This window comes from Canis lupus, chromosome 21 (assembly GCF_048164855.1).
Source record: "Canis lupus baileyi chromosome 21, mCanLup2.hap1, whole genome shotgun sequence".
NCBI lineage: Eukaryota > Metazoa > Chordata > Mammalia > Carnivora > Canidae > Canis > Canis lupus.
In genome coordinates this window covers 18,468,180-18,493,005 of record NC_132858.1, presented here as the reverse complement: position 1 = coordinate 18,493,005, position 24,826 = coordinate 18,468,180, and the positions used below count along the sequence as shown (strand labels likewise).

At 39.3% G+C, this 24,826-nt stretch overlaps 2 protein-coding genes across 4 annotated transcripts in view; one reads left to right on the top strand and one right to left on the bottom strand.

Moving 5' to 3' along the window:
• Positions 1-14,089, bottom strand: part of ZFP91 (ZFP91 zinc finger protein, atypical E3 ubiquitin ligase) — a 46,926-nt gene extending 32,837 nt beyond the window's left edge. The window contains exons 1-2 of one of the 2 annotated variants that reach the window (XM_072790906.1): positions 13,659-14,089; positions 9,107-9,135 (exon numbers count right to left, since the gene is read on the bottom strand). In XM_072790906.1, the coding sequence (XP_072647007.1) occupies positions 9,107-9,135; positions 13,659-14,008 (379 nt within the window). In that variant the 5' untranslated portion in view covers positions 14,009-14,089. The remainder of the gene's footprint in view (positions 1-9,106; positions 9,136-13,658) is intronic. The other variant, XM_072790905.1, reaches the window with a different exon arrangement.
• Positions 14,090-14,488: 399 nt separating this feature from the next.
• Positions 14,489-24,826, top strand: part of LPXN (leupaxin) — a 37,994-nt gene continuing 27,656 nt past the window's right edge. Inside the window, exons 1-2 of one of the 2 annotated variants that reach the window (XM_072790907.1) lie at positions 14,489-15,021; positions 23,012-23,169. In XM_072790907.1, the coding sequence (XP_072647008.1) occupies positions 15,006-15,021; positions 23,012-23,169 (174 nt within the window). In that variant the 5' untranslated portion in view covers positions 14,489-15,005. Of the gene's footprint in view, positions 15,022-17,163; positions 17,365-23,011; positions 23,170-24,826 lie in introns of those variants that run through there. The other variant, XM_072790908.1, reaches the window with a different exon arrangement.

The window sequence follows — 24,826 nt, the reverse complement described above, 5'->3', positions numbered from 1 at the left end:
ATGCACAGATATATTTTTTCACATGTTTTCCCTGCATCTATTGAAATGATCATGTTTTTATCCTTTCTCTTATTGATGTATCACACAGATTGCTTTGTAAATGCTGAGCCACCCTTGTGTCCCAAGAAAAAAATCCCACTTGATTGCAGTGAATGATTTTTTTTAAAGTATGGTTGAAATCAGTTTGCTAATATTTTGTTGAGGAATTTTACATCTGTGTTCACCAGATATATTGGCCTGTAGTTCTTTTTTTGGTACTATGTCTTTATCTGGTATTCACTGGTATCAAGGGAACGCTGGCCTCACAGAATGAATTTGGAAGCTTTCCCTCCTCTTCTAGTTTCTGGAATAATTTGAGAAAAATAGGTATTAACTCTTCTTTGAATGTTTGGTAGAACTCACCTGTGAGGCCATCTGGTCCTGGACTTTTGCTTATTGGGAGTTTTTTGATTACTGATTCAATTTTACTGCTGATAATTAGTCTGTTCAAATTTTCTATTTCTTCCTGATTCAGTTTTGGGAGGTTTATATTTCTAGGAATTTATCCATTTCTTACAGGTTGTCCAATTTTTTGGCAGATAATTTTTCATAATACTCTCTTATAAATCTTTTGTTTTTAAGTAGGCTCCACACCCAGTGTGGAGCCCAATATGGGGCCACGACCCTGAGATCAAGACTTGACCTGAGATTAAGAGTCAGATGTGTAACCAACTGAGCCACCCAGATGCCCCACTCCTTTGTATTTCTTTGGTGTCGGTTTTTAGTTCTACTCTTTCATTGTTTTCCCCCCAAATCACCAATGCATACTCCTGATCAAATACTTATTTAATAAGAAACAAGGTTCTGGTTATAACATATTTGATTCCTTAGAATATTTCAAGCTAATGAGCATGAAATCGGCTAGCTGCTTCTAAATGCACTTGACGAAGTTGAGAAACAGGGATGTGCTTAGGGATTCAAATTCCAAGCTCAAGCACCAAATAAATGACCTGAACGTTTCTATGCCTACCCTGAAAGAAATCCCTATCTCCTATAGCGGCAGAGCTGAGACTGCTGGAAACCAAACCCAGAGCCTCACCAAGGCCATTGTAGGTATAGGGATTGCTAAATGCCATCTGCTTAGCACCAGAGACCAACACTGGGTCCCTGATATGGTACCATTCCCAGGGCTATCAGCCAGCTACCTAATGCCAGGTTCATTAAAACGGATCACTTCAGGATCCCTGGATGGCGCAGCGGTTTAGCGCCTTTGGCCCAGGGCACGATCCTGGAGACCCGGGATCGAGTCCCACGTCAGGCTCCGGTGCATGGAGCCTGCTTCTCCCTCTGCCTATGTCTCTGCCTCTCTCTCTCTCTCTCTGTGTGACTATCATAAATAAATAAATTAATTAAAAAAAAACAAAAAACAAAAAACAAAAAAACGGATCACTTCCATCATGGAAGCAGCAATGTTTTGGTCTCAGAACACTCTGGATATGGATCTGCCTTCCCTGCATACAGTGTTTCTGTAAAAAAAAAATACAATTTATGGACTTAAAGAATGCCTTATCCCAGTCACGGTTTTCCACACAGCATTTCTTCGAACAAGGAACTCACTTCTCAGCAAATGAAATCCAGGGATGGACCCATGCTCATGGGATTCACTGGTCTTACCATGTACCCCACCAACCTAAAGCAGCTGGCTTGACAGAATAGTGGAATGACAGTAACAAATAACAGTAACAGAAGAAACAGAAATCCTCATCTATCACTAGGGAACGTAAATGTCACAGCTACTATGGAAATCTCTTTGCCAGGCTCTTAAACATACAATTACCATATACAATCTAGAAATTCCACTTATAGCTATCTACCCAAAAGAATTAAAATATTCATCCATACTATTATTCATGATAGCTAAAAAGTAGATCAACTGATAAATGGATAAATCAAATGGGAGTATTTCTGTAAGAAGAAATATCACACAAAGGAATGAAAATATTGATACATTCCACAACATGAATTAACCTCAGAATTCTGCAAAGTGAAAGAAGCCAGACACAAAACCAAAACATATATTCTATGTATAAGTCTGTTTATAAAAATGCCCAGAAAAGGAAAACCTACAGGGACAGAATTACATAACTGAAGGTACTTCATGACATGTGAATTATGTCTCAATAAAATCATACTAATTAATAATATATGCATCAACAGCACTAGTTATAAAGGCCAATAACTAAAAGCTACCCAAATACCAATCGACAGTAAAATGAATAAATACTTCCACAATGGAATACTATACAATGAAAATGAACAATCTCTCCCAAACACAACCTAAAGAAATCTCATATAATGGTGGGCAAAGAAGTCCTACCCAAGAGTATATACTGTATCATTCCATTAATATAGAATCAAACAAATAGCAAAACGGATTTGTGCTGTTCAAAGTCAGAACAGTGGCTATACTTGGGGGTAGCTTATCAGGTTCTCTATCTTGAGCTGGGTGATGATTATACGACAGGGCTTGCCTTGTGAATATTCACAAAGCTGTACATTTATGATAAAAGCACTTCTGCATATGTATTGTATCTTAACAGACTTCCAAAAAGATCACCTGTAAACCTAGGGAAAAAACAGAATTATCAAATGTCCTTCAGTCAGGTAAGGATTAAATAAGTTATAGGACATAATTTATTTGTAGTAGCTATGGTTGGATGCCTGCCAAGTATCTATTTACCCCTTCCTCTTTCCTTAAAGAGTCAATCCCACTCCTAGAAAATGGTGGAGTTCCTGATCAGTGCAAGCTAAAGGCTTTCAAAGTATAGTTTGTGAACTCCTAGATGTTAACTAACACCTTTTGAGAAGTGTACAACGTCAAAACTCTCCAAAAAAAAACAAAAACAAAAAAAAAACCCTGTACTGAAATTTTGATTTGAATTAAATTTCATTTGTGTATTACAATGGGGAGAAATGACATCTTAACAATACTGAGCCTTCAAACCATGAACAAGGTACATCATTTGTTCCATTTATTCATCTTTAATTTTACTCAACAATGTTTTGTATGTTCATGTCTAAGAAGCCCTTAGTAGTTTATTTTTTTAAAAAAATATTTTATTTATTTAAGAGAGAGAGATAGCAAGAGAGAGCACAAATGAGAGGAAGGAGCAGGCTCTCCACTGAGTAGGGATCCCCACTCACTTGGGTCTCAATCCCAGAGGATCGTAGGATCGTGACCTGAGCCAAAGGCAGACACTTAATTAACTGAGCCACCCAGGTGCCCCAGTAGTTCCTATTTTTTGATGCTACTGTAAATGGTATAATTTTTCATTTTATAATTTCAATGTTTTTGTTCCTAACATACAAAAATACAATCCTCACATCCTGTATCATGTGAGGTGGCATCAAGATCCCTTGCAGCTTTTGCCTTTAACCTTTCTTGAAAACACTGCTTTGAGACCACCATGACATGAAAATGTCTAGACTGAAACACCAATGAGGAGAGGGATAGCCCAACTGAGAAATAACGAATTTTTATATTTTAAACCATTGAGTTTTTGGATGGTTTGTTAGCAACAAATACCTGATAAAAGAGTTTAGGGAGTGTCACAGTAAAGAAAATAGGGTTTGAAATTATCAAAGAGGCCAAGTTACAAACAGAATCAGCCAATAAGAAGCTAAGATATAAGCTGAGAGCTTAACTAGGATCAAAGCAGCAATGAGGTAGACAGGCAGAAGACACAATCACAGTCACCTCTAAGACAATTACTTGCACTGAAGCTAACAGGGTCTTTGCCTTGATGTAGTTAGGTCAATCTAGCTAGTTTTAATTCAGAGGAGCTTGATCCTTCTTGGACTTCAAAGGTCAGAACATGAAATCAGAGCTAATTCCTTTATATCAGAGCTTGTCCACTCCTGCTTCAGTTTGCTTCCACTAGGGCATTTTGCTGCATCTAAGTGATTCTGGAAGGAATTGGATCTCAATATAAAAGAATTACTATATATTACAAAATAAACTTATAACTGTTGTCTAAAATGGTTTATATAAAAGCTGAATCATTACAGGCAAACTGTTACAAAGTTATTTCTTTCTATGTCAGGGACAGAAAGACTCGCTTATCTGAATGATAAAACATCCCGTAACTGAAATGCGCTGATAAACCCCAGACGCTTTCTAAGCCCATGTCACAATCCACATATGTAAGGTATGTCAGTACTTCTAGAAAACTAGAACAGAGAGGAAGAACCACAGGAGGTCTAGATCATTTGAACTAGAAAACGGTTTAAAGGGTGTGGGGCATTCCCAACAAGGAAACAGATGTGAGTAGATCTTTCTCATACTGAGAGAAATAATATACCTGCTACCTTAAGATAAAGGCCTCGACGAAAGTAGGACTAAGAAAATGCTCATGTACTGTCAGTCATTTGAGACATGAACATTATTATAACAGTCAGAAACTTGAGTTTCTGAAACCTGATCAGGTGTATTTCTATAATTAGCTCTGCTTTGTTTCCCATAAATAATCAGTAAAGTCCACTTTGAAATATTCCAACATCAGCAGTATAAAGAGAAATCAAGGAAAGTGAGGCTTTCTCTTTTAAAAATTTCTACTAAAGCCAACTTTAGAAAAGTATCATTTAATATGTGAAGAATACTTCAGTTAAAAGTGATCGTATCTTGATTGTTAGGTCTGAAACTAAGTGTATGCCTTTTTTTTTTTTTTTAATTTTTATTTATATATGATAGTCACACACACACACACACAGAGAGAGAGAGAGGCAGAGACACAGGCAGAAGGAGAAGCAGGCTCCATGCACCGGGAGCCTGATGTGGGATTTGATCCCGGGTCTCCAGGATCACGCCCTGGGCCAAAGACAGGCGCTAAACCGCTGCGCCACCCAGGGATCCCAGTGTATGCCTTTTTAACCTAGTGATTCTCCTTCCAGAACACTCTTCTATTCAAAACCAGTAAGATTTTAACTAGGGAAACCAGGTTACTGGCAAGAAGACTCAAAAGCTTTCAATTAAGAATTGTGAAGCTGATGTCCTGAGTAACTTCTCACATCATCCTTTTGTACAACTCAAGTGGTAAAATTTTTTTTTAAAGATTTTATTTATTTATTCATGAGAGACAGAGAGAGAGAGAGGCAGGCAGAAGGGGAGAAGCAGGCTCCATGCAAGGAGCCTAACGTGGGACTTGATCCGAGGCCTCTGGGATCAGGCCCTGGGCTGAAGGCGGCGTTAAACTGCTGAGCCACCCGGGCTGCCTTAAGTGGTAAAAATTAAAGTCGGATTTTTCTCAATGGAGTGGGAAAAACAGGTGGGAATACCTGTTTATATATTTAAGAGTAACACAAATATTGTTTAAGGGTACTGGAAATGACAGGATAAAAAATACAAGGTATTCCAACAGAGGAAAAATGAAATACTGATGAAATAAAAACTATAAAATTGTTCAAAGTAAATAAATTCTAATTTTTTAAAGAGAGGCAACTTGTGGCTCAGTTGGTTGGGTGTCTGCCTTCAGCTCAGGTCATGATCTTAGGGTCCTGGGATCAAGCCCCATGGCAGGTTCCCTGCTGGGGGGGGGGAGGGGAGGGGGGCGGCACATGTGTCTCTCCCTCTCCTGCCCCTCCCCCTGCTCGTGCTCTCTCTCAAATAAAATCTTAAAAAAAAAAACCCCACAAAACTATTATCTATAAATTAGATTAAAACAAAAACTGAGGATGTGATCCAGGAAAGAAAATTAAAACAAGCTAATATTTTAGTAGTAATTTCAGGTATTATGCTGATTATAAACTAGATACGACAGTCAAAGCTCTAAACATAAGTAACTCCCCAGGTTTGTAATGAACTTATTTGATGACTATCTAGACAATCCTTTGTAAAAACATTACTGAATGTTTGAAATAATATGAGAAACTGAAACAGTTAAATGATTTTGAATAAAAGGTGAGACCCAGAGTTTAATACTTTCAAATTTTCATGCATCTAGTGCTTCAAAATATGTTTTCTACAAATTCTAACTATATAACCTATCCCTTAAAAAGGGGAGGGGGGGCTATCTTATAGTCAACTAAATTAAGTAGTTACTGCATATTTTGGTATTTATATTGTTTATTACTCACAATCAAAATCTGAGAGGTCCTGCAATAAGCTAGCACGCTGATGACTCAAGTACCTACTACATTTGACTCTAATACTCATTATTCCACGAAACCACATGAAACTCCCTTTAGTAAACATTAAGATAGTCTTTTTTTTTTAAATAAGGTTTTATCTTGTACAGTTTTAGTTGGAGGTTTAAAAGAAAAAGAAAATTAGTGGCTAAGGTAACACTAGAATTACTAAATAACTACACTGAGGCAAACTATCCCTATACTTCATTATCATAAGAATAGTTATTAGTTTAAAATAGAAAACAGAAGGAAAACAAAGCCAGGTTAAAGAAAGGACCCTGCCAGGCTCCATCCCTCAAAATTTCTACTAAACCTCTTGGAAGCTCCACTGTGATGATGATAATCCTCTGGCAGTGGTAAACTAATAGCTTTCACATTTCAAGTTTTCCCCTTTTAGCTTCTTCTGTGTGGGATGCTCTTCATCTGGCTATTTGCATATTCTGGTCTCAACTCAAATGTCACCTTCTCAAAAGAGGTCTTCCCTTGAAATCTTAATTTCATCAAACACTATCACATTATTTTAATCAAGTAAGTGTTTCATTGTAATGATTTGATTACCAGCACAACCTAGTACCTAAAATGGGGCTGGGCATATGGCAGGATGCTCAATAATTACTTGTTCAATGAATAAACACTATTTTTGTAAATTTTCATTTGTTTTTATGTATATTCAATTTCCATTTGTTTTATACATACCCATCAGGATTAAATAAATGAACAGGGACCACTATTTACTTCAGTGTGAAGAATGAACATGGCACTCTGCAACTTGATATAATTTAAAAACAGCAGCCAAGTTGTTTTTTGTGTGTGAGCAATATTATTTGTTCAAACATGGCCATGGTTATTTTTGAAGGAAAGTATATAATTTCTAGTCATTTGGAGTAAATAAGAGTAAAAACAATCTTGAAAATATCTTGTCAATATTAATAAAACAGCTAGCAGTACCTCTATAAAATATCAAAACCTGTTCAAAGTTTTGAAAAAAACCTGTCTCTGAAATAAGTATGACTTACTTTAGTTAAAATTCAACAGACTCAACGTGAAAACTATTCCAGAGTAACAGAACAACTTTCTGAGAAGTGACAAGAAAAAGGGAAAGAATTGAGGTAAATTCTAATACTATAAAGCAAGCGAAAAGTGACCACCACAGCCTTTATTCCCTCATCTAGTTGTTTAAATTCATGTAAGAATCGGTTATGTACCTATATACCATTCAAAGTTGAGCAGCCACCATAATAGATAAACCAAGAGATGAAGATGGGAGTTGGAGAGTATTTCTTCAAAATTTTATAAACATCTAACTTTTACTGAGCATTCATTGGATTCCAGGTATTATTTGCAATAAAAGGCAGAACTTGAATTCAAAATCTGAGCTCTAATACTAGTTCCAGGGCACTTAATAAGTGAATTAGAGAGAGATTGATTTTTAGACTGAGTTACCCAGAATGCAGTTTTATTCTAGCCACAGCTGCACAACTACGTAACAAGCCAACTCTTCTGGTTTAAGACATCTACACAAAGAGCAATTAATTTATCTCCAACAGGGATTCAAAATTTCCACCACACCCTCCAAGTTCTCAAGGCAACCCCAAATAATTTCTTTATACATACCCTTTATAGACACATGAAGTAATTTTACCTCTGATAAAGGCAGGTTGGGGTTTTATAAAATAAAAACTGCTCTGGTACTTGACTGTCACCTGTCTCTACATTTTCATCACATTATAACATTTCAAAATGACCTCTGAATAAAAAGACCTTCCATTCTTGGCAGACATACCCTATTTTTCCAGTAACAGCAGCAAAAAACCCCAAAATTTGCTAGACAAATTAGTCTGCAAAGTTTTCTACACCAAAAAAATCTGTCTAGAACAAATCCTTCTGCCCGGTAAACTATGAAATACTAGCCTCAGACTCTAAAATTCAGAGAAAAAAAGAAACCTAATCACGGATATCTAATTATTTCCAAATCAGCCACCAATTCAAGTTGCTGGTTCTTAACCATAGTATCATTCTTCTAAGCAGCATAAAATCCTGATTTTAAACTTGCCTTATACATGTTACATACGTTATACATTCTCAAAGTATTCTTTATGAGAAGAAAAATCTTTTAACTTTTCATAAACAAACACACGTACATATACAATACATGGGCCAACCCTCAGTTATTAAGCTTTCTGACAGACATAATGAAAAATGCTTAGAAGTGTATCTGTTCCAGTTTTAAGAAGGATGCTGGATATTTGAATTTAGCATCAAGAAATGCAGCCAATAACTAGAAAAATTATAGTATTTTTTACATGAATATATTTTATATGAATAATGAAAAGCAACTGGCACAGCATGTTAGGGGCAATTTTAATAACCCAATCTGCAAAGTCAGAATGAAATCTTTTTAAAAACATGTTTAAAAAGAAAAAGGTGGACGTTAGCTTTCCTTCGTATTCCAAATAAGCAGAAGACTACATTTAATACACATATTTGGTTTGGTAAAACTCTTTAAAGGTAAACAACTTAATGATCCCATTTAATTATTCACCAGGCTGAAATCTTAGAACGCTTTTCTTTCCTCATTCTTCAAACTGCATTTATAATTTGAGTCTCTACCAGCACCAAGATTTTTGTCTATGCTTTACTCTCTATGCTGTGTACCATTCCTCTCGTTACTTTACTAAAAAGCATATAGCTTAAAACAAATTGCAATAAATTGACATTAAATAATCTGACTCCCCATCATTAGGTTTCCAAATAATGCCTAAGTGTTCCACCAGCCCAAACCTCTTAGCTGTTTAAACAAGTTCTAACTTCTCCAATTATTTTACTAAATAAAGATTACTTTTAAATGGGAACGATTTGAACTATCAGGATGAAGCTTACTCTATCAGATCAGAAAAATAATCAGCATAATATACACAACAGATTAAGAATGACCAAGTCTTACCTTTGTCAGTTGTTACTTTGTCTACACATCTGAAAGAAATGAGAACCAAATATTAAATTAACAATCTTGCATACTTTCTTAAAACACAGATATTTATCTCTTTCAGGTTCATCTCCAGAATGATACAGAAAGCATCTAGTGTGATCAATAGAACTTTCTGCAGTGATGAAAATATTCCATATCTGCAGTGTACAAGGATAGTCACTTGTGGCTACTGAGTACTTGAAACAGCTTCTTTGTAATTGAGGAAGTGAATTTTTAATTTTAATTAATGTAAATTTAAAGAGATATGTTGCTATCATATCTGTCAGCATACAGCTAGAGTATCATTGAAAAACAGGTTTTAACTGTAAAAAAATCAATACAAAGAAAATATCTCTGATTTTGTTATATTAAGTGGTCATATAAGAAAATGTCCTTCTTTTACCAAATGCAGTACGAAGGGGTGAAATAATGGAGATTTCCTGTAAAATACTTTTGCCAAAAAAAGAAAAAAAAAGAAAGAGGTAGCAAGCATGGCAAAATCTTGATAACTACTAAATCTTGTGGTAAATACTGGGCATTTCATTGTACTATTTTTTTCTTTGTGTATACTGGACAATTTTCATAACAAAACGTTAATGAACCTAACAGAAAACCCCAAATTATTCATTTGTTATACCCAAGTCAAAATTTATTTCTACAAAGGAAACAGACTGGACCTCAGAAAGAAACGTAACATGTATTTTACAAATTAGCAACAGTAAAGAGTCTAAGGTGTTATAAAATGATTTAAAAAATGTTTTTGTTATGTTTTAAATCTGGTAACATTTCTATCATGCATAACTGTTAAGCACAGTATAAAGAACCTCTACCCTGGAGCCATTACCCAAATTCAAAAGTCCACAGGTCTTGGATCTTTACAATAAAGACGTCACACAGTATCTCTGAGCCAGTATAAAGGTGTTTTTTTTTTTGTTTTTTGAAAGCAAACCTGATTTAAATGAGGACTGTTACGTTACAAAAGAATATCCAAGCAAATAGGGAACCTACAACATAATACAAATTTTGTTCTCTTTAGAAAGAACAGCTGTTTTCTCATTCCATTTTTTTTAAAGCTTGGTATTATCATTTTAAATTATGTCACCAATGTCACAATTAATAAGTAACACAAGATAACTGCCAATCATCCTAGCTCTAAAGAGAAGTACAGATGTAATACTAATTTTGAAACATTACACAATAAACTTTTCTCCAAAAACCTTTTGGAATGAACAGATGTTTCTATTACCATATGGACTGCCCTGGGAGGAAAACTCAGAATTTTAAAGTTATACAACTGGAATTTTCTCCAAAGAGCCATAAAGGTTGTTTCAATTCAGAACATTACTGCCTTTTCATTCTCACTATCCATGACACTCACCTTTTCCTTATAAAAGGATATAGGAAGTGTTACCCAAAGGTTTACTATCATTTTACCTTAAACAAGAAAATAAAGCAAAAAACGGAATTTCACATCCCAGGAAATAGAGCACTATTTGTTTCATTTGTAACCCACTTGAACCTGTAGGAGTACCTCTAAGAATATTCAGTTTTAGCCAATAAGGGGTTACTCAATAGATAAATTGGAAGTTTAAACGTGTATTTATAAGGTTTTATAAGAAATTCATTGGATATGAAATGCAAAGGACTTATTATCATGGTAGAATGAAAAAAGAAGCCTTTTTGCAATTTAACTTAGTCTTAGTTTACCATATAGTTCCCATATTAAATGTTTTAACTTTATGAATCAGAAAAAATTGGTACAATATGTATTTAAAATTAAATATGTATATAAACATCTGCATTTAAAATTTAAGAATCAGAACTCTAGAATTTATTGGCCAAAATACAGGAAATGATGAGCCCAATTCTTAAGTAATACTGATATATAACCTTTCTTCAAATTTGGTCTATCTTTCCTTACTATGAGCCTGGTAAGTTTTACTTTAAAATGATCTTAGCATTAACTTTATGCCTTTCTCTGGAGCAAATTCACTAAAAAATTATTTCACAAAGATTTCCTGTTCTTTTCATTAACTTTTCAAAGTTTCAATGCAAAGGAAAACGCTATTAACAGGCATAGATGTATACAAAAACTGTAACCTAATTATCATACACATCTATGCTTGCAACCAATTATAAATTACCAGTTACAGATGAAGACACAGATTTAAAGAGCTTAAGTGACTTGCCCGATGGTCACTTAGTGAAAGCTGGGACCACAAACTTTCTGACTATATAGTCCAATGCTTTTTCCACTGCACTATTTTGCCTTCTAGTAGAAAAAGAGGTTTCAATCAATCCAAATCTCTGTACTCATTGAACTTTCTACTGTAAATTTTGCTGTCACTTAAATCAAGAGAAACAAATGTAGGTGAAACAGTTATTACTGAGAATCTATAGAAGAAATGGGATATGGTAGAAGAACTTGATAGAACAAGTAATTAGAGATAAATCTTCTACTTCCTTTTTAAAAACTGCCTCATGTTATTATGAAAATGAAGGATGTCAGAAGGTAGTTGACCAGGATTCAGTAAACTGATACTCAAAATCTGATGAAATGTCATAAAGGATTAAATTTCGTAATTAAAGCTTATCGCTCTGAAAACCTGTAAATCATGCACACATGTTTGACAAACCTCCACTATAATCAATTCCTCTTCCCCTCATACTGCAAGGTCCTTGAAGACAAGGACCACGTCTCATTTACCTTTATAAAGCCTAGCCTAGCACAGTACCAGGCCCAGTTACTGCTCAATCATAATTTACCCAGCTGAAAAGCTTTAGAACTCCTTTTATTTCCAGGGCATGGAGTAAATCGAAAACACGTAACAAATAAATTATCACTATGAAAATTTTAACAATCCGATCAAAACTACGGAACTTAAGATACGCAATCAATAATAGATAGCTCTGAGGCTAAGAAGAAGGTAAAAGAACACTACTATCTTTTATGATACTGGATGCAAAAGGGAGGGACATTAAGAATTAAGACTGTATCCCTCTCCCCACAGGGAATAATATGGAGAAAAAAACGGAAGGAATTTCATTAAGTCATCTTCATCCAAGTCCAACGGTTTTAATATTGTGGATGTAAAAAGGCTCATAAATACTTTTTTTGTCAAGAGTTAGTGGAAAAAAAACTACAAGGTGAAAAAACTACTGCACTAGGTGTCATTATCTTAAGATATCATTTCTGAAAGTAAAAAACTGGTAGAATGAGCAGGTAAGGATGGAAGGGGATTTAAAAATATATTAAGTTATTAACCTTCCCAGGTTTAGCAACAGAAATGAAAAAAATCGTTTAGGAATGTTATTTAAGTTAACATAATTTAGAGAATTTATTGTGTAAACTACAGTTCTATGGACAACAAAAACCTGTACTTATAAGTCATTTGAATAACATTCCAAAATTTGAAGCACACGTAATACTGCAATATACCTTTGAATTTTCACTCTCTGAGAAGCTTCTAAGGCAAGCATGCGAGTCACAGACTTAATTCTTAATTTTGGAACAGGTGTGTTTCAAGTCCTAATGTGATTTAAGTCAAATCTTGGCATAATCTCTACGGGAGGGGGCACTTAAAGTTAGGATTCCCTCCGCTCCAATTTCCCCCTTCACCAATATTTTTTCACTTCAAAGTAAGCCCAAAGACACAAATGACGTTTTCAGTGACGAGCTCAATGGCTAATATGATTAATTTCTACAATTTACAAACGCACACACTGCGGGATCTTCAACACAGGGACATTTTAATACTAACGATTTAAAATATGTATGTTCCTGGTCCCTCCATGGTCTCTAGAGAATAAAACAATTCCTTTGAGAGCTTTCGCAGCCTCATTTTTAAGGATGAAGTTCCAACATTTAAACATAAGCACAAGAAAAACCTAAAAAGACAGACAAAACCACTAAAACTCACCTAGCTAATTTTGTATGAAAGACTGCACTTAAAATCGGCAGAGCCCCGTTTTTACCCTAAGTACCAGATTTCTAAAACAAGTGAACGTGAGGTGCAGATTCAGGAGAGCGGTAAAAGCTCGGTGAAGCTACTAGTACCACCGGGTTCTGGAGCTAATTAGTGTGTGTTTGGGGGGGGGGGCGGGGGCGGGAGGGCGCACACACTTTCCAAGGCTAAGATCGAGCTGCTGATTTCCTAATGGGGATGTGATGTAATAGTGGAGAGCCGCCGTCCGAGGGGCAGGGGCAGGCTGACAAAGGGAGCGCAGATGCCCGAGTGCGGGCGAAGCCGGCGGCGGCAGGGAAGGGGAGGGTCACCGCGGGGCAGGAGAGGTGCCCGCAGCAAGGGCGACCTCGGGGAGGGGGGCAGCGGCCCACAGGCGGGGGCCCGGGGAGGGCCCCAGAGGAGCCGTCGGACCGCGAGCGGGGAGCGGCGTGACATCTGGCGTGCGAGCCGGCAGGGGGCAGAGCAGGCAGGATGTCACGTGGAGCGGGCGCTACGGGAGCCGGGAGGGCTGCGTGCGGACACAGGGGGGTCTTTCCCACCGCCTGAAACACTGCGTTACTCACAGGAGTCGCGGACTCTTCTTGCCCTGAGCTGGAGACGGGGGCTTCGCGGCCTGGGACTGCTGCCCTGGGGCGTCGGGAGGCCTGGCGCTGGGGCTGCTCCTCCGCCGGCGGGGATACTCGGCCTTCCTCCGGCGAGACACAGCGGCGGCGGCGGCGGCCGCAGCGGCCCGGCCCCGGTCCCGACCTCCCCTCAGCACGCGGCTGCTCGTGGTCCCCGCAGGCGCCGCGGCCGCCGCCGCCTCAGGGGGCTGCTGTTGGGGCTCCTCGGGAGCCGCCTTGGCCGCCGCCGCCTCTCCCCCTTCCTGGTCCTGCTGCTCCGGGGGTCTCGGCTCTTCCGTCTCCCCCGGCATCGGGGCTCGTCCGTCCCCCACCCCCTCGTCCCAGGCGGCGGAGGCGGAGGCGGCGGCGGCCGCGGCGCTGCTCCCCCCGCCCCCTTCGCCTCCCGGAGCGTCCGGCTCAATCTCACTCTGCGCTCCTCTTCCCCCCCCTCCCCTCCGCCCGGCTCCGAGGGCGCCCCCCCCGCCCCCTGCCACTCAAGGCCCGCTACCGCCGGCGGCGCGCGCGCGCCCGCCACAGACGTTCAGCGGACCAATGGGAGAGGAGGGACGGCTTCCTCGCCCCGCCCCTCGTCGTCTCTCACGTAGCGACGTCCCGCGTTCCCTCCCCCACCCCTTCCTTAGCCAATCAGGAAACGGCTCTAAGGGAGCGCGCGAGGTTTCCTTCCCCGCGCACCCGTTCTCACCGTTAAACGGCTGCGTCTCGCGACAATCCTAAAGTGACCTTCCTCCTCCTCCACCCCCCCCTCCACGCGCCACGAGCTCAGCGCGCGCTAGGGGCAGTGGGAGGAGCAGGTCCCGCGAGGAGATTGGTGGGAGGAAAACGCACCTTTTTCCCCGCCTCGCGCGCACCCCGGACTGGCTGCGCGCGCACCTGCCTCCCTAAGGAGCCGCTAATGCCACAAGGCTCTTTCTATCCTTCTTCCTTAAGCCGCGGAAGTAGCCTCGGCGTTCTTCTGCCTCCACCCCGATCCCACTTTCCTGTCTGTGGCCTTTCTGTCCCCAGCGCCGCCAGGTCTTGCGGGAACGAAGGGGGAAATTTTTTGAGTTGTCGCTTCTCCTTTAAGAAAAAAAACCCCGTCGGCAGCCGGATGAAAGTCTCTGAAAAAATGGCGGCGGTAGAACAGAGGCGGGGTCGTGAGGGCAAGGAGGGCCCGCCTCTTGGCGCATGCGCTCGGTTAACTTGTTAAAAGGCATCCTGGGAGATGGAGTCTTAAAGAGCCTAAGCTTGGGCGGGGGGGGGAAAGATTAGAAACCGGAGGCGGAGAGGATGCCGGGAAGGTTTTGACTGATGCACGCTGGGAAAGGTAGTTCGCTCTTTCTGCAGTGGCTGTGTGCTCTTTCAGGGAGGTAGTGTTTCCGGGTTAGGCCGCGACGACCGCACAGATCCTGGCAGAAGTGGCGAGTGGATTGCTGGTCGGGATAGCTTGGGACGGTTTATGTCGACTTTCTAAGTTGGCGTTGACGGGACATTTCTTGGGTGGCCGCGTTAGTAGCGCTTTGTCTGGATTGGTTACTTCGCACCTCCTAGGGTTCACGCCTGCAGTGTTCGCCTCGTCATCCTGTAACTCACTACCCTGTGAGCTCCTGGAGGTCAGGGACCGAATCTGGATCCGTCGGGTGCTCGGGGCGTAGCGCAGTTCCCACCAATCAATCACTGGGTTCTTAATAAAAGCCTGGAAAGAATTGTAGAGCTACTGTTCTACTAGATGTCGGTGCCCAGTAGCTGGCGTAGGGTGCTTTGACCTGGCTGCAGTCCCAGGGCTGCAGTGGGGCGGGGGGGGGGGGGGGGGGGGGGGGGGGGCTCCTGTTAGCGTGATTCTGCGACCTACTCAGAAACCAAAGGCCTCCTTCGTGCCTCTTGCCTCGAAACCACTCGGCTTCTGTGGTTTTAAATGTTTCTGCTGCACAGGAAGCACAGTCAGAACAGCAGCTTTGTCAGAAATTACTTTTATGTCCACCAGCGCGTGCAGCTAAATTATCCTAATGCGTCAAATGGGAGTTTTCCATTTGTTTTCCAGGTTGCATTCCACGACAGCAGTGGGCCTCCAGCATGCCTTCATTTCTTCCTTTCATGCACTAAAATCAAAGAGTGGTTCTTACCCCTGGAAAAATGAAGCATCTGGGGCTTACACACACACACAGCCCTCGCCCCCCAAGCGGATGAAAACAAGACCTGGGGATCCAATTCTAAATTTCACATTAATCATTCATTTTAAGCTGCAGATGGAGTCTAATATTTGCAAGCCAAGTGCTGAAGTGCATTTTTCCTTTCAGTGTTTTGGCTCAGTTACCACTTAAGATTCGGCAAATGTCTTATATTCGCCATCGAGCATTTTGCACTTTCAACGGGACTAGTGGCATTTCAGTTGTAAAAGCTGTATGGATTGGTGTGGATGGGAATTTGTTTCAAATCCATTTGGACTTTTGGAACAGCACTGACATCCAATGGCTGCTCAAAGTAATGCAGAGTGGGAATCTCCTTTTGATTAAAAAAAAAAAAAATCTTAACATCACAGGGGAATGGGAGAATGAATGATTCCTTTACATCAACGTAAAAAAAGACCTCGATGTTGGAGAGGAAAGATCACAGGCACTGAAACTAAATCTGGATTATAATAAATAGCAAAGCTATCTGTAATTCTGTTATCTTTAGCAACTTACTATCCCTTGAATATATTTCACACTGGTAAAAATGGAAGTAATATTATGTTTCAGAGGGCCATAATTATAGTTCTTTACATACTGCTTTCTCATAATAAGCCTATTGTAAATGCTTTATTTCATTTGACCTGGATAAAAAATCACAGCGATAAAAAAGGTGAAAGTCAATCTCAGGATCCCTTTTCAGAGAAACTGCTATTAGGCAACATTACTAGGCAGAAATTGTGCTTCCTGAGACATCTGCAGCTTGACACCTTGTGTCTGGTCTTCCGGTTTTATTCTTCATGATCACTATAGTTGTGTTTTAGACCCCAGAAATAACCAAGTCCTGAAAAAATCCCAATGTGACTGCTACTCTGCCCTACTTTTAATGGATTTGCACTCTATTCAAGGAAGCTGGTAAGCATAATTTCTGAATCAGTAAATAAACAAAGATAGCAAAATGAATTGGGTGCTGGTTAACTCTGATAGAAATTTTATGAAGGAAACTTGCTTCCACAGTCATGGCTTCACACACACATTCACACCCAGATAGCAGGTTTTCTGATGCACAGTCACAGTGCCATAGACCCACATTGGGGAACAACGCAAGTGCAAATCTGTGGTCCCATGAATTCAAGATGAATCCTGACGCATAGTAGGTGCTCAATTTTTTTCGAAGTTAATTTCGAATCTTTATCACCCTGGCCAATGCACTAACAGAACTCAAATCCTTCTATGCACTTTATATGTCCCATTTTCAAAACCCTAACTTACCAAAAAAAAAAAAAAAAAAAAAGCAAGAAAGAAAAAAAAAGGAAAAGAAACTCACCGAATCAAAAGAGAGGAAGTGCTAGGCAAATACAGGAACCAAAAAGGGTTATAGAGGCAGCTTCACGCTGTCTCATTCAGTTCCTTTGTGGTCCTCTTGTTCAGCACATGCCAAAGCAGTTCCTCACAACCTGTGGGACCAGAGCATCTTGGGTGTGTAACGATGGAAGAGTTGGGTGAGTGAGGGCCATCTTGGAGGAGAAACTCCGAGGGAATGAAGACTTGGCTGCCATCTCTGTGTGGTGGGGTGTACTTCAAGCCAGAGGGAGGGTGGTGCTGGAAGATTTTGTTTCCACTTCTCTCCTGACCTCAGCCCAACCAAGAGTGAAGCAGGAGGAACTATGATTGTTTTGGGGAACTCTGGGTTCACTCTGCAGCGGCACAAATAGGCGGAGAGATTGGTGCTCACCAGGGGAAACTTTGCACACATATTTTTGGATTGACTTATGATTGAGATCGTCATTTTATTATGAGTATTTGCCCCTCGGGGGCTGTTGCTGGTCATAGGGTGGTCGCATAGTTGGCACCTGCAGATTTGTGATTTAGGAAGAAAAAAAAGAAAAAAAGGAGAGGGATAAAGGGGGTATTACGAGGAGAAGAAATGGACCAGAAGAACGAGAATGAGGCATCTGTAAATGTTGGAGAAAGGCCAGGGTGGTTTCATTTGTTCCATGGTTTAGTGTTAAATCAAGGAGAATTAGTGCTTAAAACTCCAGTGATTCTGTTGCTAAGCTTTTTAGTCAGAGGAATTCTGAAGGAACAGATTACTATGGCCTACAAATATGATACTCTTTCCATTTCAAACAATTAAAACCAGCAGTGAAACAATTGGCCACATTGCTCGGAGAGATCTCTGATTCCCAGTCTTTGGAGTAATGGAAGGTTTGTCATTCTTGGGATTCATTCCTTTTCCTTTGCTGACGTTTGTTGCTGGCATCCTTACTAATACTGAGTCACTAACATTTTACTCAATTTCCAAGCTGTATTAATTCCAGAGTGTCCTGGGTTTTTGTATGTTTGGTGTATGTCGAAAGTGGGAACAACTATAAGCACGTCTTGCGTATTGTCTTTTTTTGTTGTTAGTTGTTTAGAGGGTAATTTGAGAGCTAGAGGAGCAGAGAAAGGAAGATAGGCAAATTACAGGAGGGAAGAGATGTTAATGAAGATTTATTAAATATAAATAAATAAATACTGAATTGTTTTGAAGGTAAAGTCTATTTTGATGCATGGGGTAGAACATGTTTTGGATTTGGAGTAGAATCCAGATTCTTAGTCTGCGTGAGAGTCGAGGATGTTCACCTTTCTGCCTGAGTTCTAATCCAGCTCACTAGAATCTAGCCCTTCTTTCTTATTTTAGCGATACCTAATGGTTTTCATGCAGCTAATTCAGAAGGAAAGTAATACTTATTTAGTGACTTAAACTAAAACTTGACATTTTTACATATGTTAATCATGTTAGTGTCTGAAACAACTCTTTGAAATGGGTATTATCCATTTTTTTTTCAATGAAAAAACTGAGAAAAACAATAACTGTGTTCAGTATCACTCGCAGGAGCCCCTGACACCAGAACTGATTAAGCTACAAGGCATTCTCCCATTTTAGTGCGTTGGCTCAGGTGTTCCAACCCATAGAACAACCCAGATAATTAGAAAATTAAAAATTAGATTTGCAGAGTTTTGCACTGCTTGCATAGGATGAACAGTAGATAAATCTGGTCCAGAGATGTGGAAAGTACCAAGTTGCCTGGAAGGTAACATTCATATAATATATCTGGGCAGCTGAATCTCAACTGTTTATTTAGATTGTCAACAGCTCAGTAATTGCCCAAAAGACTTAGAGTGGGTCTTTCTTCTCTGCTGCAGAGGAATATGGTGGAAGACAGGTCAGCAAAGGCAAGCGGATATTTCCTTTTTGCAGTACTTCCTCTAACATTGGTGGTTTGTTTCTACCCAGAAGTTTTACCTAAACCTTCATTACTCGGAGATGCTAGATAAAGGGGAACCTGAGGCAGACTCTGGCTCTGATTGAAATCACCCCAATCCTTTGAGCTATCCCAAGGCCACACTTTCTTCCTTTCGTGTCGACGTGATTTGATTTCTGCAGATGAAGGGCTATAGGGAAGGACTACAGAGTTTTCCATCTAATATTGCCCCCGCCCCCACCCCTCATAATCCCACATTTGTCATACTGAAATTAGTCATCTGCAAATTACGGAATCTGGCAGAAAGCAAGATAATCTGGGGTGTTGGTGTTATGTGCGCCTCTAGGAAACAGGAAGAGAAAGGCCTGTTAACTCATGACCCAGGGGGGAGAGTTTCACTAAATTTGGTTCACTGATTAGTAACCTTCTACTCTTAGAGATATGGTCTGCTTCTCTTAGAGAGGGTCTCCCCTCTCCCCTAATCTTTACTGTCAGTGTCTTTTTATTTTGAGTCCAAGAAGATCCATGACTTCTTGTTAGAGCAAAGCTTAGACAACTGAAAAGGGCTGTATCTTAATAGAGGGATACAGAATAAAAATTTGGAACCCAGAAATTGGCATTCAATCTGGCTAGTAACGCTAAGGGAAAACAAGTTTTTCTTTCTCTTTCTACATTAGTTTCCTCTTTTTTTTCTTCTTTTTAAGGACCTTTAATTATGAGGAATTTTAAAATATGTAAAAGTAAATAGTTTAATGAAATCTATAGTCATCAATCAGCTTCAGCAGTCATCAACTCTTTTTTTTTTTTTTTTTTTTTTGGTGGCAAAACCGGTATTTTCATTCTATGTGGAAGGCATGTAAATTGCTGGATTTTTGAGAAGATCATGTGGCATTTTCTGCTACAATAAAATGTATTCATATCATTTGGTTCAGAAAATACACTTTAAAAAAAATAAATAAATAAATAAAAGAAAAAAAAGAAAATCCACTTTTAGGAATTTATCCTACAAAAATCCTCTTCTAAATATATAAACATGTATGCTTAAAAATTAATTGTGGCAATACTTGTAACACTGAAAAATTACAAAAGTGAAACACCAAAAATATTGGAAACCTGAAAATGACCACATCTCTACCAACGGAAGAAAAGATAGCTATATATAAAAATATATATATTTTTTAAAGATTTTATGTATTCATGAGAGACACACAGAGAGACTGAGAAGCAGAGACATAGACAGAGGGAGAAATAGGCCCCATGCAGGGAGCCCGATGCGGGACTCTATCCCGGGGCTCCGGGATCACACCCTGAGCTGAAGGCAGACTCAACCACTGAGCCACCCAGGCATCCTCAAGGTATCTATATTTGAGTAGAGGGTACTTTGAAACAATGAAATATCTCACAGATCTAAAGAGAAGTAAAGAAGCTTTCTTTGTAGTGATAATAATATGTCCAAGATACATGAAGTGAGAAAATATCTTGCAACAAAGTTGTAATTGTTTTGTGAAAAAATATGTAAGTATATATATGCACCCTCAAATCAATGAAAATATAAATATAAAATATTCATAATATTTTTTGTATATTTTTAATGGAGTTCAATTTGCCAACATGTAACACCCAGTTCTCATTACCCAGTCACCCCATCCCCCTGCCCACCTCCCCTTGTTCATTTCCCAGAGTTTCCAGAGTCTCTCACATTTTGTCACCGTCTCTGATTTTTCCCACTCATTTTCTCTCCTTTCCCCTATGATCCCTTTCACTACAGGTCTAGATATATTTTCCACTTCTAGATTCCCTTCAACATACTCAATTTAATTTTGGAGATATACAAGATATGTTTTTTTGTTTTGTGTTTTTTGTTTTCTCTGCCTCATTTTGTTTTACAAGGGCGGAAATTAATACCTTCTAAAACATGACCAGCATGCGCCTAGAACCAAGTGGTATACCGTGCTGGTTCATTCTGTGAGATTATATTCTCTCTTCATTCCCACATTCCTTCATGCCCCCCTCTTTTATCTCATTTATGTTTTTGTGGTCATTTATGTTTTTGTGGCCCTCTACAAGTATTTTTGTTTTATATAAATTTGGGACTGAGCATCTTCTAACATACAGAACAATACACTCAGAACCAAGAGGATCACCCTCTAAGACCCCTCAGGTAGACTACATTCTCCCTCCACTATAACTTCATCACCACCACCATCTCCCAATCCCGCCCTTTTTTTTCTTCTCTTTTCTTTTTCTTTTTTCTTTCTTTTCCTCTTTATTTTTGCTTTTTTCTCTTTTTTCCTTTTTCTTCTTCTTCTTTGGGATTCTTGGCCTTTTATTTTTTATTACTTTGTTTTAAAATTTGTTTTTCACTTTAGTGGTCCTTTTGTTTTATTTTGTTCTGATCTTTGTTTTCATTTTTGGTCTCTGACCTTATTGGAATCATCTAGGGTGAAATTTACTTAGGTTGTCATTGATAATTCTCGACTGAGCCCGCTCATACAGCCACTCTCTTGACCAATCTTACCTCATTATACACCCACTTATATCTTTCACTCCTGTATTATCTTAATGCAGTATCAGATATTATATCATGTTCATTGGTAAGCATTTCCCCATAGCCCTTCATCTGCAGAAATCAAATAATGTCAAATAATATAATCCACTGTTTTGCAAACTCTTAAAAACCATCACCTGTGGCAAAAATTCCAGTAGAGATCCACTAGTGGGCATCAACCCACAATTAGAAAAAAAATGTAATAGAATCTCCTCGTTATGTAGATGAAAAAACAACTTCAGAGAAGAGCAGATCGTGCCAAGATGGTCCTGAAAATCCACATGAAGATGGAGACTGGCATTTTTGACGTGAAGCTAGTGTAGGGGCTGGGATCAGATAGCCAAGGGTCAGACAAAGTCTGCATCAGTAGCAGTGTGCCTTAAACTATGTATTTGTCTTTTCTTTTCTTCTTTTCTTTTCTTTTCTTTTCTTTTCTTTTCTTTTCTTTTCTTTTTCTTTTCTTTCAGAGAGAGAGGGTAGGTAGAGGGAGAAAGAGACTCTTAGGCAGGCTTCACAGGGCTCAATCTCACAACCCTGAAATCATGACCTGAGCTAAAATCAAGAATGAGACGCTTAACTGACTGGGCCACCCAAGAACCCCTGTCTCTTTCTTGATCTACAAAATAAGGATAATAATATCACCTGCCTTAAAGTATTAGGATGACTAAATGAAATATATAACCTCCTGAGCATAGTGCCTGTAATGTGTACATTTTTATTATTAATTTCATCACAACAGAAAAGTGATAGTGTGATACTTGTCGAGTGCATAGGTTTTTCCTAAGAAAACCACAGGAGAAACAAGTCTCAAGTATTTGGATTGCAACATCCTCTTGTTTGATTTTGCAATATCTGTTTTTTCCCTGATCCCTTTTTCTCCCCTATATATCCTAAAAAACAGAATACATATACTTTGTTTTAAAATTTTTGATACATGCTTGGGACACAAGAAAACATAATCAGGGTTAAGAATAAACATTACTGTCCTGGTGCATTTAGAAAAGTTGTAATTACTTATTTCGTATTGGAGATCTTTGTGGGCAACCCACCCTAAACAAATGATAAAAATTAATACCCTGCAATATAAGAAGTCAAATGCTTGAGTGATGCTGTGAAATTGGATGCAACCATAGGAAATAGGTCACAGTATGTGGAGGCACTATACATCTTCTGGGAGAATAGACCACATTCTTGAAGAAAAGTAAGGAGTAAGGGAAGATATTTGAAGGTAGCCTTCACCCAAAAAAGAAGGAGGTAAATGGAGGCACAGGGGGGACATTTAGGGGGAAATCATCCTAGAGGAAGAATATTTCCATGTTCCATATTATGATTCTCTTGTGTCTTATATTACAGATGCCTTATTGGAGGAATTGGAGCGATCCACCCTCCAGGACAGTGATGAATCCTCCAACCCAGATCCTCTTCCCCTGGATCAGCACTCCAGAAAGGAGAGTAACCTTGCTGAGACTTCAGAGACTGTTTCAGTTCAGAATGATCCAAGTCCCTTGCCGGTAACTTTTCATTTATTGGAGTACCTTGAACATACATGTTTGAGTGCCTTTCTGAGAATTAATTGTATCTTACGTAAAATGATGTGAAAGGAGAATCATGTATCCTGGAAAGAGAAAGAAAAATCCCTTTGTGATAACTTGAAGGTGGGGTTTTTGGAAAGGAGAATTGAGAAAATCATCATAGAAGAATAAGCCTTTGAGAACTGAACTTTTTCTAATGAAGGCATGGTAATATAGTATTCCCTAATTTACTTGGAATATTTTGATATGACTCTCTGGGTATCAGAGTTGCATGTTGCAGTTTAACTGGAATGGCACTCACCAAGACCGAGGGGCACCTGGACAAGGCCAAGTGACAGCTCAGACAAGTCTTTTCAGGGTGACTTCTTAAGGTCACAACTTTCTAGATCTCTGTTGAATGTGTTAGAAAACTCAATTATTAGTGTACCTACAGATGATGAAGCTCTAGAAAACCAACACAAACAAACTAAACTCATAAGAGATTGTATATAAAAAAAACAGAAATCCAGTTTATTATTTTCTGGTTAGAGCCAAAACCATTCAAGTAGAACAGAGAATAGTATTTGCTGATACGTATATTCTCTTCCTGTTGGTAGGTCTACATGAATCTACTTTATAATTGGGCAGTTGCTTGATGAGAATGGAATTAATGTAAGAGGAATTAAGTACATACTCTTTGTATACAGTGTTTTGATCTCTGATATTGTGATTCCTGCTTGTATACTTGGTGTGAAATCACAGGTTGCATGGACCTGAAAGTTTGAGCCTATGGTTCATTTCATATTTGACTGTTCTTTCCTCCAACTATATATAAATGGTTTTTAAGGATGCACGTTTATTTCTCTCATAGGACGCTATTGTCTTTTCTCTTCAATGCAAGATCATAGCCAAAGGCTCCAAGTTGGTTTGCTACCCTTCTCCCCTGCCTTTTATTTTCAGAGTAGCAGCCAGAGTGATCCTGTAAAACTTGGATCATGTTATTCCTCTGCTGAGAACCCTCTCTGTGAATTTCCATCTTCAATTGAAGTAAAAGCCGCGTTCTTTACACTGACCTTAGTGGGGTGACTCTACATCTTGGTTCACTTGGAAGAGTCCTGGGTTTTTGCTTGTTTTCTCAATATCCTATTATTGGATTTGCCATTTACCCTAAATTTTCCATATTTTGTGAAGTTTTCTTGTTAGTACTTACACCCCCATGAATTGATAGACCTCCATTTGGTTCTTTTGCTTTTTTCCAACATCTCATCTAGTAGCATGTGAAATATATTCACTGAACAGATTCTAACTTTATTATGGCTAAATCCAAAAGGTGGCTAATGATAACTCATTTCTTTTATCCCTGATCCTGTTCAGACAGATTCTAACTGGCAAGCACCCTTTCAGGGATAATATGCAGGTTGCTGGTTGTTAAAACTAAGAGCTTAAGCACAGTCAAGGACAGTCAACTCCTCTGATCTTGGGTGGTAGCAGGAAAAAAATTGTTTTTTTTAAATATTTTATTTATTCATCACACATACACACACACACAGGCAGAGACACAGGCAGAGGGAAAAGCAGGCTCCATGAAGGGAGCCCGATGAGGGACTCAATCCTGGGACTCCAGGATCATGCCCTGGGCCAAAGGCAGGCGCCAAAC